At 44.4% G+C, this 13,988-nt stretch overlaps 1 protein-coding gene across 6 annotated transcripts in view; it reads right to left on the bottom strand.

Moving 5' to 3' along the window:
- Positions 1-3,012, bottom strand: part of LOC105022160 (serine/threonine-protein kinase WNK1-like) — a 44,479-nt gene extending 41,467 nt beyond the window's left edge. For 3 of the 6 annotated variants that reach the window (XM_010890350.5, XM_020040292.3, XM_020040291.3), the window contains exons 1-2: positions 2,894-3,012; positions 507-1,702 (exon numbers count right to left, since the gene is read on the bottom strand). In XM_010890350.5, coding sequence (XP_010888652.2) covers positions 507-1,256 — 750 coding nt within the window. In that variant the 5' untranslated portion in view covers positions 1,257-1,702; positions 2,894-3,012. The other 3 variants (XM_010890351.5, XM_010890349.5, XM_010890352.5) reach the window with 3 other exon arrangements.
- Positions 3,013-13,988: the final 10,976 nt, after the last annotated feature.

Genomic DNA, 13,988 nt, shown 5'->3' with positions numbered 1-13,988 from the left:
GTTTTAAAAGTATGCATTATACCGCTCTTACTTCAATATAGCCAAGTTAACTATATATATGATACAGCCTAACACTCAAGGGTAATTTCAAACAATTGCTTTGTCGTATTTTGACACGCATTTTGACATGTTTCTGCTTAATGTGTTTTTATTAAATTAGTAAGAATCTCAGGTGGGTTGGCCCTTTTGAATGGAAACACAGGGACTACTGACTGATACATCCTCAGGTGTTTAACCGGTGACACCCACAGTTGCAATGTCCTAAATATGACTCACAGACCACATGACAGTACCAGTCACAAGCAGGAAAGAATGGCAGACTAATGTGCCTACACCAATATATACTCCTCACAGACAAGTTTTGTATAGGTCTGACAAGGGATAATAAAGAAAACGTTTAATAATTTTTGGAATGCTGCTCTTCCATATCACCAGACATGAAATAATTAAATTCAGGATACAAGTTTCATACACAGGTAGGATTGAAATGCAACTAATAGTCTTACCTGCAGCTCGCACCATGCCACTTCCACTGTGGTCTCTGTGTCCAGGCCCTTGTAAACCGTCTTAAAGGAACCACGTCCAATCTCAATGTCAAACTTGAGGAAACGACCATCCGGCGACGTTCCCACTGCTTTTGTCTCCGCTTCCTCAATGTCATCCTGCACCTTCTTCTCTGCCTCTCTCTGCTCAGCCTCTACCCTGGCTTTCTCCTTGTCTTCCTCGCCTTCCTCACCCACCTCTCTTTCCTTCACCTCACTCCCACGGTTTGTTGTTTGGCTTGGCGGTTGGGCAGCTACAATGTTGGCTGGCTGAGACACCACTATTTCCCCATCACAGATGTCCTGTACTACAGCAGCCTTCTGAACTACAGAAACCACCTTCACTTCTCCTTCGCTCTCTGTCGACTCTTCCGTCACAGTCACACGGGGTACTACTCTTGGGAAAATGGTTGCACCAGCAGGAAGGACCTCCTGCACGCAGGGCACTAGGGGTGTTTCGACTGGGATTTTACCAGGTAAGGGAAGGTCAAGGGCAGTTGCGTTGGAATCACTGATGACGCTGCGTCGGAAGAAGGTTCGATGTTCTGCATTGCAGCGGTCGCGCTCCATGGTGTGGTGGCGCCTCCTCACCGCCACCTCCATCCGTTCACCAACAAGGGAGTCCGAACTAGAACCGTTGTTTCCATTACCATTACCGCTCTTGGAAGCGGGAGCCAGGAACTTCACCATCTTGTCGTTGGGCTTTTCCGACATCCCACCACCCACGGCAACTGTGAGCAGACACGATTCAACAGGAACAAGACAACTCAAACTTCCTCCATGTAGGCGTTGGAAAGAAACTGAAATCTATCTGGTCCAAAATAGAAAACCTTGCTAAACAGAGGCTTGTTTTGAAGATCTCGTATTTGTACCTGAGTGCTTGGTACTTAAAAACAGTTAGACAGCATACAAAGTTTAGAGTCTGGATGGAGAAAAGGTGTTCTTTTGTAAATGGACACACGGTAACAGAAAAGGAAGCGCTGATGCTGACATACGGGACCTTTTAGATCCACCCCATCCATCCTGCAAGACACTGGTTACAGCTGCAATCTAGCATAAGGAACCACCAGGTGGGGGGGGTGGGCAAGACTCAAAAGCAGACACCAAGCTTCACTTTGCAGGCAACGGGAGACCACACTCCCAGCTGAGATCCTGTGTCACTGAAAAGGGGGGGAGAAATTAGATTAGAAAAAGAATTTTTTTGCAGGAAATGGCAAACTGGTTTAACAAGGGCAATCGGGAGTAATCAGGCACAATGCCTACATTGAATGCAAGAGAGGTTTGATGGATCCTTAGGAAGCTGTAGATATTGATTTGTTCCTATTGGTAAATGTCAGTACTCAATTATATGTAGCTTTTCACAGTGGTCTACCACACTTCAAACATTAAGAATTAAGGTACACCGCTGAGTGTTTTGCTAGGTAACCAAACATATCACACAAGACACAGGTACTAAATCACAATATAAACCACACATGCACCACAACTAGAATCATTACTAGCTTGTGCGGTACATGTACATTAGTCAGGTGCAATCAGGTATCAGCTGTAAAAACCTCAAATGCGTAGCTATTCAACCCTCGGTACCAGTTGTAGATCGAAACCACATTATTTTTGGCACAACCTAACCACATAGCATGAACTTGACCAGCTGTTGGTTGAAGACAACTCCGGGGTTTTAGCTAGCTAGCAGCAGATAATTCAGCTACCATAGTCATCATAGCGTACCAAGCTGGCCTTCGCTACTGGCTGCTACTTGAATTTGAATCGAAAGGTACAGCAGTGCGTAGCTGTCAATTCAACAATGTCAACGTTGGCATGAATGTATCGAAACAAAATGAAATTCCTAGTAAATTGTAAACATTATTGTACAAATTAGCGAACTAAATTGTTAATTACCAGATACGGCGAAAATGAACAAACGTTGGATAACGTTTGTTAGTTACCGTTAGCATGATCACCAACAACATTCCATGGCGTCTGCGCAGTTAGCTAGATGTAGTTAACGTTAGATGCCGTAAAATATTTTGCTTGATGGCGGGCAGCTAAACCAGCAACTCCAGTTATTAAAGTTATCTGAATAACGTATGTCAAATTACATAACCAGGAAGTGAATAACCAAGTAGCTAAAGTAACATAACTCACAGAAATACTAAGACCAAAACGAACGTGAAAATTCCCCTTGACAGTTTGAATTCTGTCTCAGATTAACGTTAGCTGTAGCTATCAGAAGCGAGGGTTCTTTGTTATCTCTGCACACAGAATATGACAGTTCCGCGTTGCCATAACTGGAAAACCGCCCCACCCACAACTCAACTAACACAAATACGTCGATACTGCGTTTAATTTACCGTTGTGTGGTCAAGTTTCCATTCTAAGCACAGGGATAACTATCCGACACGTTTGCCCAAAGAGCCGGTTGGAACGTTCCCAAACACTGGCAAACAGACTACAGAACAGGCGGCTCTTCTTCGTTTTGGGAGTGGATTGGCAGATTGCGTAATAAACCGCCACCTACTGCACTGGAGTGTGAGGCCAGTCACTGCCTAGCTACATTAAATTCGACACGTCTGTGAGAAACAATAATCCCTTAACCACAACCCTCCCTTTTCCTCCCTCCCCTACACCCCCCAGACTCAAACCACATCCCGCTTCCCTGACACTTATATGCAACCATTCCCTCTCTACATCATACAATTCCCAAAATATCAACACATTTTCCTCCACAAACACTTTCAAAGTGACATTCAGCCCTGTGTGACCAAATCATATTCTACTCCACACCACTTCTCTCCCACGCCCCTTATTCCCTACCTATTCACTGCCTGGTCCACTCTTTAAAATGGCCTACTTCCTGCTCAAATCCCACTGCTTTGCCCAGCACTCAAGCCCTGATGTCCAGGTCGACACCTTAATTTTTTCACCACAGCAGAATTTGCCAAACAACACTTCCATCCACTCCAATCCCAGCAAAATAATCATAATCTCAACTAACATATACCCCCTATTCAACCGACGGGTCTTCACAATATTGAGCACTACAGCTGAGTCAGAGCAAATCATAACTCTGTGCAGCTTCACCTCCTCCATCCATTTTGGCCCAATAATAATAGCCATCATTTTAGCGTATATATACTGTTTCATGATCTGTTAACCGATAACATGCTGTGACATTGAATTCCAGGATAATCACCCCAGCCCCCACTTTTCCACAGACCGGATCCTTTGAGCCCCTCATTCAGATCAGGGGAGTGCTAACTTTTTGACTCGGGGGCCCGATCAAGATTTAGAAATAAAATTGAGGGCTACATTTGTTTTGTCATTTGTTAATTATAAATGATTTGCAGGCCAGAAAGGGCAGTTATTAAAACCTTTATGCAGTAGGTTCGTTATAATGTCTAAACTATTTAAATTCAGATTTAGATGTATAAGAGTGGGCTGGTGAGTTATGTTTTACTTCTGAAAGATCCTTAAACTGAGTAAACCCATAATATACTTACAGTGGGGAGAACAAGTATTTGATACACTGCCGATTTGCAGGTTTTCCTACTTACAAAGCATGTAGAGGTCTGTAATTGCAGGTCAAAAATCCAGAAAATCACATTGTATGATTTTTGAGTAATTAATTTGCATTTTATTGCATGACATAAGTATTTGATCACCTACCAAGCAGTAAGAATTCCGGCTCTCACAGACCTGTCAGGTTTGCTTTAAGAAGCCCTCCTGTTCTCCACTCATTACCTGTATTAACTGCCCCTGTTTGAACTCGTTACCTGCATAAAAGACACCTGTCCACACACTCATTCAAACAGACTCCAACCTCTCCACAATGGCCAAGACCAGAGAGCTTTGTAAGGACATCAGGGATGAAATTGTAGACCTGCACAAGGCTGGGATGGGCTACAGGACAACAGGCAAGCAGCTTGGTGAGAAGGCAACAGCTGTTGGCACAATTATTAGAAAATGGAAGAAGTTAAAGATGATGGTCAATCTCCCTCGGTCAATCTCCATGCAAGATCTCAACTCGTGGGGCATCAATGATCATGAGGAAGGTGAGGGATCAGCCCAGAACTACACGGCAAGACCTGGTCAATAACCTGAAGAGAGCTGGGACTGCAGTCTCATAGAAAACCTTTAGTATCACACTACGCCATAATGGATTAAAATCCTGCAGCGCACGCTAGATCCCCCTTCTCAAGCTAGCGCATGTCCAGGCCTGTCTGAGAGTTTGCCAATGACCATCTGGATGATCCAGAGAAGGAAGGGGAGAAGGTCATGTGGTCTGATGAGACAAAAATAGAGCTTTTTGTCTAAACTCCACTCGCTGTGTTTGGAGGAAGAAGAAGGATGAGTACAACCCCAAGAACACCATCCCAACTGTGAAGCATGGAGGTGGAAACATCATTCTTTGGGGATGCTTTTCTGCAAAGGGGACAGGACGACTGCACCATATTGAGGGGAGGATGGATGGGGCCATGTATCGCGAGATCTTGGCCAACAACCTCCTTCCCTCAGTAAGAGCATTGAAGATGGGTCGTGGCTGGATCTTCCAGCATGACAACGACTCGAAACACACAGCCAGGGCAACTAAGGAGTGGCTCCATAAAAAGCATCTCAAGGTCCTGGAGTGGCCTAGCCAGTCCCCAGATCTGAACCCAATAGAAAATCTTTGGAGGGAGCTGAAAGTCTGTATTGCCCAGCAACAGCCCCGAAACCTGAAGGATCTGGAGAAGGTCTGTATGGAGGTGTGGGCCAAAATCCCTGCTGCAGTGTGTGCAAACCTGGTCAAGAACTACAGGAAACGTATGATCTCTGTAATTGCAAACAAAGGTTTCTGTACCAAATATTAAGTTCTGCTTTTCTGATGTGTTTTAGATTCCGTCACTCACAGTTGAAGAGTACCTATGATACAAATTACAGACTTCTACAAGCTTTGTAAGTGGGAAAACCTGCAAAATCAGCAGTGTATCAAATACTTGTTCTCCCCACTGTATGTCTCCTCTTCCCAATCTCTACTCCCCACAGTCATGTCCACATTTACACTTGGTTTAGGAAACAACCACTGAGGAACATTCCCCAGTTGTCACAGTATGTCATCACAGTACCCCCCCCTTGACGACATCGGCCCCAGGCCCGACATGGAGGGCGCAGATCAGGGTGATCTGGGCAACGGCGATGGAAATCTCGAATGCCGGAACAGCTGGAACATGCCTTACCGGAACCCAGCTCTGCTCCCCCAGACTGTACCCCTCCCACTCCGAGAGGTACAGCGGCGATGGACGGCGTAGATCTTTTGGCGACGGACAGCGCATTGGAGTTGAATGTGAGCAGCATCACACATGTCTGCCGCCTGCCGGAACCACTATTCAGAATTGCAGAAAAAATATTACGCCAGACTTAATGGGTCCCAATTGCAAATATGTTCCTCATGAGGAGATGGACTTATCTACCTCCTTTCATGGCTGTATCTTAAAGGGTGAGCATGGTGACCTAGCTTATGTGAAAAACTCAATAGCGCCACCATGTGTTTGGTCCTTGTCAACATACGTACCAACTAGCATTATTATACCATTATCCCTGTAGGAGATGTGTCTATATATTTGCAAAACGACACACCCTCACAAGTTCATTGGTCAATAGCATGTATGTTTTTTGACATAATGGTCTGGCTGATATAACTTTTGAAGACCATGGTCCCTAAATTCCAAATTTGGTGGACATTTGGTGCCAGAGGAGTTACGTTTTTAGTGTTTTTCAAAAAATCTAAAAAGGAGGAAAATCCATAATGGCGGACAAGGTCCCTGAGAGGCAGTACTAAGCGGTGGGAGGGTGGGCATGGTTAGTGTGAGGTACAGCAGTGAGTTCAGCAGTGTTACACCAGTAGGGAAGATGCTCTGTTAGAACTAAGAGACCTGTACCGCCTGCCTGATGGTAGGAGGGCAAACAGTTTGTGGCATGGATGTGAAGGGTCCCTGATGATGCCATGCACCCTATGCATACACTGCTTGCACTGGAGGCCTACGATAGTTGGGAGCTGGGCACCAATGATGTGCTGGGCAGTTTTCATCACCTGTTGCAGGGCCTTCTGGTTGGCCACGGAGCAACTGCCTAATCACACAGTGTCGCAGTAAGTCAGAATGCTCTCGATTGTGCAGCAGGAACAGTTCACAAGGATCTTAGAAGACAAAAAGTACAGGCGCTTCTGCGCCTTTTTGACCAGGGTTGAGGTGTTGAGGGTCCAGAAGAGGTCCTCGGAGATGTGGACACCCAGGAATTTGAAGCTGGGCACACGCTCCACTTCAGTGCCTTCAATGAGAACTGGGGCGTGACTGCAGCCTTTAGATTTCCTGTAATCCACGATGAGCTCCTTGGATTTCTTTGCATTGAGGGCCAGATTGTTGTTAGCACACCTATGCTACCAGGCACTTGACCCTCTCCTTGTAGGCTGACTCGTCATTGTCACTGATCAGGCCTACCACTGTGGTGTCGTCTGTGAACTTGGCTATGGTGTTAGAACTGTGTACAGGAACGGCTCAGCACGCAGCCTTGTGGAACACCAGTGTTCAGGAACAGGGTGGAGAAGTTGAAGTTGTCTAATCTGACAGACTGGGGCCTAAAGTGCAAAGTCCAGTTGCAGAGAGAGGGGCTGATCCCTAGGTCATGACCATTCTAGAGGGGATGACTGTGTTGAATCCTGAGCTAAAGCCTATGAACAGCATTCTCACATAGGTGTTGGTTTTGTCCAGGTGGGTCAGGGCAGAGTGTAAAGCTATGGAGATGGCGTCCTCTGTAGAGCTGTTCGATCAGTAGGCAAACTGTTAAGGATCCAGTGTTGGGAGGAGGCAGGGCTTAAGATGGACAAGGATCAGTCTTTCGAAGAACTTCATGATAGTGGGGGTGTGTGTGACAGGTCAGAAGTAATTCAGGCTAGACGCAGTTGACTGCTTCGGCATTGGCACAATGGTTGTGGTCTTGAAGCACGTTGGAACAACTGCCTGGGCCAGGGACAGGTTGAAAATGTCAGTGAAGACCTCGGCCAGCTGCCCAGCACATGCTCTGAGCACATGCCTGGGGACGCCATCAGGACCACTAGCCTTGCATGCTTTCACCCTGCTCAGTTCAGACGGCACATCTGTGGTGGATAGTCTGAGGGGGGGTGGTCTGCGGGGATTTCAGCTTTAATGGCTGGCTGTTGGTTGTCCCTGTCGATGTGTGTGTAGAACCTGTTTAACTCGTTGGGGAAAGAGACATTGTTGGCTGTGGGCTTAGTGTTCTTTGGCCAGTAGTCTGTGATGGCTTGGGTGCCCTGCCACATGCGTCAGGGTTCGGAGTTGTTGTTGAAGTGCTCCTCAATCCGCAGTTTGTGGTCATTTTTTACATCTTGATGCCCTTTTCAGGTTGGCCCTGGATGAGCTGTAGGCCTCTGCATCGCTGAAAGCAGCGTTGTGTGCCTTTAGCAGTCAGACCTCTTTGTTCATCCACGGCGTCTGGTAGGGGAAGGTGTAGCAGCAAAACCATCCTTTATATTGCCCATGTACAGTACAATTTCTATTCCTAATCGATTAAGCCACATCGAGGAATGTTGGAAGGTTGTCCTGACACATAGCAATCTATTGTCCAGAATTGTGTTCACCCCCAATGATAGTGTTTAGAAAATAAAGAAACTACTGTGTGAATCCACACACAATAATACAGCTGGTATGGCGCATCTTCAAAAAACTGTGTGCTGCCATTCCAAACACTCCTCCCCCAACTTTGGAGCTTGTAGACCTTTTAATGGTTCTCTCTCAGAGCCTGTAGAGGGGGCCATACACACTCAAAGGGAAAAGTAGTAACAACAACATACACACTTGCTTAAACATCAATAAAGAATATAGTTATTAGGGTTTCATTTGGCTCCTACACACCAGCCCCAATTCAACTTGATGTGAAATCAAATCAAATCATTAATACTTACATGTAGGTGTCTTCTTCTTAGAAAGCGCCTTCTTTATAAGTTTATGTGTGGTGACTGTCCTCACTGATTAATGAGGGGTAAATACTTGGGGAGTAGGAACAGTGAAAGGTGAAAAGACAGTCCCATGTGGGGGAGGGAAATGGCTTTGTTGACCTCTGGAATGTGTGTATACATGTGGTCTAGTGGATTGTGTCCTCTGGTGGGGCAGGAGACATTTTGGTGGAATTTGGGAAAAACTGTTTTCAGATTTGAGTGGTTGAAATCCCCTGCAACAATAAAAGAACCATCCGGGTGTCCAGTTTTCTGTTTTTCTAATAGCAGCCTGCAGTTCTTTCATTGCTAGTTTAGCATTAGCATCCAGAGGTATGTAAGCTTCAGTTACAACAATGGATATGGATGACTCCTGAGGCAAGTAAAAAGGCCTGCACTTAAGGACAATGCTTCTCGTCTTCCACAGAGAGAGATGCCATTGTTCAAAAGGTGACTCACTTTATTACAAATACAGTTCCAAAGTTTGAGTACCCTTGAAGTATTGGTTATATATGTACCATTTGTAAAGAAAACATTAGTGAGCAGGTAAACCATGTGTTTTTTTCTTATGGGATTCAGATTTAACTGTAGGTCATAACAGAATGGCACAATCATAAAACAAAACATGGCAACAAAGAAAATATTTAACTGACCCCTGTTCAAAAGTCTGCATACCCTTAATTCTTAATACTGTGTATTACCACCTTTAGCACCAATGACAACTTGCAGTCTTTTGTAATAGTTGTCTGAGGCCCGGAATCCTTGGAGGTGGTAGAGCCCATTAGTTTGGCTAAATGCCTCCAGGTCATGCAAAGTGTTTGGTGGTCTTGCGTGAACCGCACGTTTGAGATCTCCCCAGAGTGGCTCAATATTAAGGTCAGGAGACCGTGATGGCCACTCCAGAACCTCCACCTTTTTCTGCTGTAAACACTGAAGGGTCAACTTGGCCTTGTGCTTAGGGTCATTGTTGTGCTGAAAAGTCCAAGAGTGTCCCATGCGCAGCTTCAGTGCCGAAGAATGGAAATTGTCTTCCAGTATTTTCTGATAACATGCTGCATTCAGCTTGCCATCAATTTTCACAATATACCCTGACCCTTTAAAGTTCACACACCCCCTACACATCAGTGAGCCACCACCATGCTTCACAGTGGGGATGGTATTCTGTTCACTATAGGGCTTGTTGACCCCTCTCTAAACATTGCGCTTATGGTTGTGACCATAAAGTTCTATTTTGTCTCATCACTCCAAATTACAGTGTGCCAGAACCTGTGAGGCGTGTCAAGGTGTTGTCAGGCATATCGTAACCAGGCTTTTTTGTAGCATTGGTGCAGTAAAGGTTTCTTTCTGGCAACTTGACCATGCAGCTCATTTTTGTTCAAGTATCATTGTATTGTGCTCCTTGAAACAACCTCACCGCAGTTCTTTTCTGCTCCCCATAGCTCGGTATCTAGCCTGCTCAGTGCATCTACATGAGAGCTAACAAACTCATTGACTATTTATACACAGACTCTAATTGCAATTTAAAAAGCCACAGGTGTGGGAAATTAAACTTTAATTGCCATTTTCACCTGTGTGTATCACCTAGTGTGTCTGTAAAAAGGCCAAACATTCAAGGGTATGTTTTTAAGGGTATATTTTATCAGGGCCATTTGGGTTATTTCTGTTATTTTTATAATTTAAAAAGAAACCAAACAACTATGTGATAATAAATGGCTTCATATGATCACTATCCTTAAATAAACAAAATTGTTTTTCCATGATAAGACATATTTTCAAAATCAATCCCAAAATGTCACAATTCCTTGCAGGGTATGCAAACTTATGAGCACAACTGACCGTTGAAATATGCTATTGAAAACAAAACAGACAGCAGCCAAGAGAAGCTATACTACTTTACTTTACTTTATTTCATAGTACACCAGTTGAGAACCACAAGATCTTGTCCACAGCTGTGAGCACATGAAAGAAGTTCACAGCAAGGCAGTTACTTCAACAGTACTATGGAGAAGAGCCAGCACTTTAATTAAGCCTTGAAGTGGAATCAGATCAAGTCAGAAGGCGCACATAGAGTATATGGTCCCTTACTGATACATAATCTAACTAACCTGCGAGTCATCTCAAAACATTCATAGACGATAAGAGAAGTGAAGAGTGACAGCATTTGATGTAAAAGAGAGTTGGGGAAGAAGAGCAAGATGTATTAACCTGGTGGGCTTCATAGATAAATAACATTTACATTTGAATAATTTATCAGATTATTTTATCCAGAGTCCTAGCCTCCAGTGGAACCTGGTTCCACCTCTGAGTTGCCAGGACAGAGAAGACTTTCGACTGTGTGGACCAGGAACTGTCCGAAGGTGCTAGAGCCCAGAGGTTGCTAAACGAAGATCCTGGATAGGGATGGTATGTTTGAGCATTGTCTGAAGGTATGGAGTAGAGTTTCCACTTGTTGCTCCATAGGCAAGAACTATAGCCTTGTAGCGTATATGCGCTTCAAATCATCAGTGGCGAGTTCGTAGAAGAAGGGTGATATGGAAGAATTTGGGAAGGCTGAAAACTAGGCTGGTGACTGCATTCTGAATAAGTTGCAGGGGTTTGACTGTACACCCAGCAGTTATTCAGACGTGAAATGACAAGTCCCTGGATGAGTATCTGTGCTGCTTCCTGTATGAGGTAAGGTCATACTCTAAGAATGTTGTAAAGCATGAACCTGCAGGAGCAAGTCACAGCCTTGATGTGAGCAGAGAACATTATAGCCCCCCAGCTCTGCCGCCATGTGTTGGAGTTTACCCCGGTGAACGAGAGGGTCGTTTCCCTGCGCCTACGGGTCAGAGATAGGTCTCTCACTGTTGTTTGTGCCTACAGGCCGAACAACAGTGCAGAGTACCCGACCTTCTTGGGGTCTCTGGGAGGGGTGCTGGAAAGTGCTCCGACTGGGGACTCCATCGTTCTACTGGGGGACTTCAACGCCCACGTGGGCAACGAAAGTGATACCTGGAGGGCCGTGATCGGGAGGAACGGACCCTCTGATCTGAACCCGAGTGGTGTTCAGTTATTGGACTTCTATGCTAGTCACAGTTTGTCCATAACAAACACCATGTTCGAGCATAAGGGTGTCCATCAGTGCACGTGGCTCCAGGACACCCTAGGCCATAGGTCGATGATCGACTTTGTTGTTGTTTCATCTGACCTGCGGCCGTATGTCTTGGACACTTGGGTAAAGACAGGGGCTGAGCTGTCAACTGATCACCACCTGGTGGTGAGTTGGATCTGATGGCGGGGGAGGAAGCTGGACAGAAGGGTGATATGGAAGAGTTTGGGAAGGCTGAAAACTAGGCTGGCGGCTGCATTCTGAATAAGTTGCAGGGGTTTGACTGTACACCAAGCAGTTATTCAGACGTGAAATGACAAGTCCCTGGATGAGTATTTGTGCTGCTTCCTGTATGAGGTAAGGTCATACACTAAGAATGTTGTAAAGCATGAACCTGCAGGAGCAAGTCACAGCCTTGATGTGAGCAGAGAACATCAGGGTATTGTCTAGGTTCACACCAAGGTTCTTTGCACTCTGGGAGGAGCACACTGTGCAGTTGTCAACCTTAATGGATATTTCTTGGAGTGGACCGACCTCCCCTCATAAGAAGAGCAGCTCAGTCTTGTCTAGGTTAAGCTTGAGGTGGTGTGCCAACATCCAAGCATCGGAAGTATGGATTGTTAAAAAATCAAATGTCATCTGCATAGTAGTGATAGGAAAGACCACATGAGGATATGACGGAGCCAAAAGAGAGGTGGGAACACCAGTAGTAAAAGGCTGTGTGGCAGACACAGATCCTCTCCACATTCAGAAGCAATACAAAAGTGGGCAGAGACTGAGATGCCGAAATCCAAGAGGATTGATGCAATGATTCACCGTGTCAAAGGCAGCAGATAGATCAAGGAGGATGAGAACAGGGAAGAGATAGTTAGCTTCCATTGCGAAGAGCTTCTGTTACCTAGAGGAAAACAGTCCGGATGGAGTGGTGCATTTTGAAGCCTGACTGGTTAAAGTCTAGGAGTTTGTTCTAAAAAAGGTAGGAAGAGAGTTGGTTGGAGACAGCACGCTACAGTGTCTTTAAAAAAAAAGGCCGAAGGGAAACCGGCCTTTAGTTTTTGACACAAGAGGGGTTAAGTGTTTCTTTAAGAGGGGAGCGACCCTGGCCATCTTGAAGTCAACTGGGACACAGCCTGTGCTCAATAATAAATAATTCTCAGACTTGCTGTTTGGAAAAATTCATGATACCGGTTCACATAGAGACTCTACAGACAGGAAAGTAAAAAGGAGTGACTGTGGAGACATACAGTATTCCTTTATACTTCCTTTATAAATCCTTTAAAAACATGAACTCTTAGATATTAGTTGTTCCAAATTTTAATGGCTCTAATTTTAGTTATTTTTATAATACAAATTGTAAGATTATAAATGTCATGCTTCCTGTATAGACAATTACACAAAATGTAGGCATATGTCAAGAAAAAAACAACATAACCTTTATTATTGTTATGTATTGATTTAGCATTGTTAAATGTAATACCTCTTTTTCTCAACGATCCATATGTTTAGACCAAGTCATACGCCGAGGCCTCGCTGCTCATTCAGTTGGGTAGGAAGTTAGTGGATCTTTAACTACGTAAATACGGAAGTTCACTTCACATTCCTTTACAAAAACAACAGAGGTTTCATATCTGAGTCATTCAATTTATCTTTTATGATTATCAACTTAATTTCCTCTTAATATAATCATGAAACCCAAACACCACATTTCTCCAAAATAATGAGAAGTCACTATGAACGTTATCAATCAAAAATGTGCATGTATTTTCTTGCTTTAACAATTTCACATAAGGACAATAACAAAACAAGCGAAATACAGTCTCAGGATGTGTATCATAGAATGACCAATAAACATTGGAAAGTGATAAACACAATTGTTTATCACTTTCTTTGTTTAACACCACCTAATTTTGAATGAGTCCTATTTTGAGCTTGTGGTCCCCTAATGGGTCCTTTGGAGGCAGTTGGCAGGGTAATGCAATGTCTGCTTATGTGGGCAGTCTCACTGTGTGGAAGAACTGTTGTCTAGTGGATTAGGGGGCTGGGGCATTCTAAGCTTTCGCCTCCAGTGCACATGTACTGCTGAAACATGGGTTCAAATCCGATCTTGGAGCAAAAACATTCTCAACCATCTTTTCCCACTTTCCTGTCCAAGAAAGCATTGAATGCCAATAAAAACATATTTTAAAAGGGAAAAGATGTTATCTGTACTTGTAAATCCATGACTAACCCGCCCTGTTGTGCCCAAATCTTTCCCAACTTGCTCCTTCGGATAATGTGTAAGTGTCCCCAGACATAAAAAATATTTCTGGAATGCTGTTTTTTATAAGTAATACTTTATGTGTTGATACCCTCTTAAATGCTAGTACAA

This window comes from Esox lucius, chromosome 19, assembly GCF_011004845.1.
Source record: "Esox lucius isolate fEsoLuc1 chromosome 19, fEsoLuc1.pri, whole genome shotgun sequence".
Taxonomy (NCBI): domain Eukaryota; kingdom Metazoa; phylum Chordata; class Actinopteri; order Esociformes; family Esocidae; genus Esox; species Esox lucius.
This window is presented reverse-complemented; position numbering and strand designations above follow the sequence as displayed.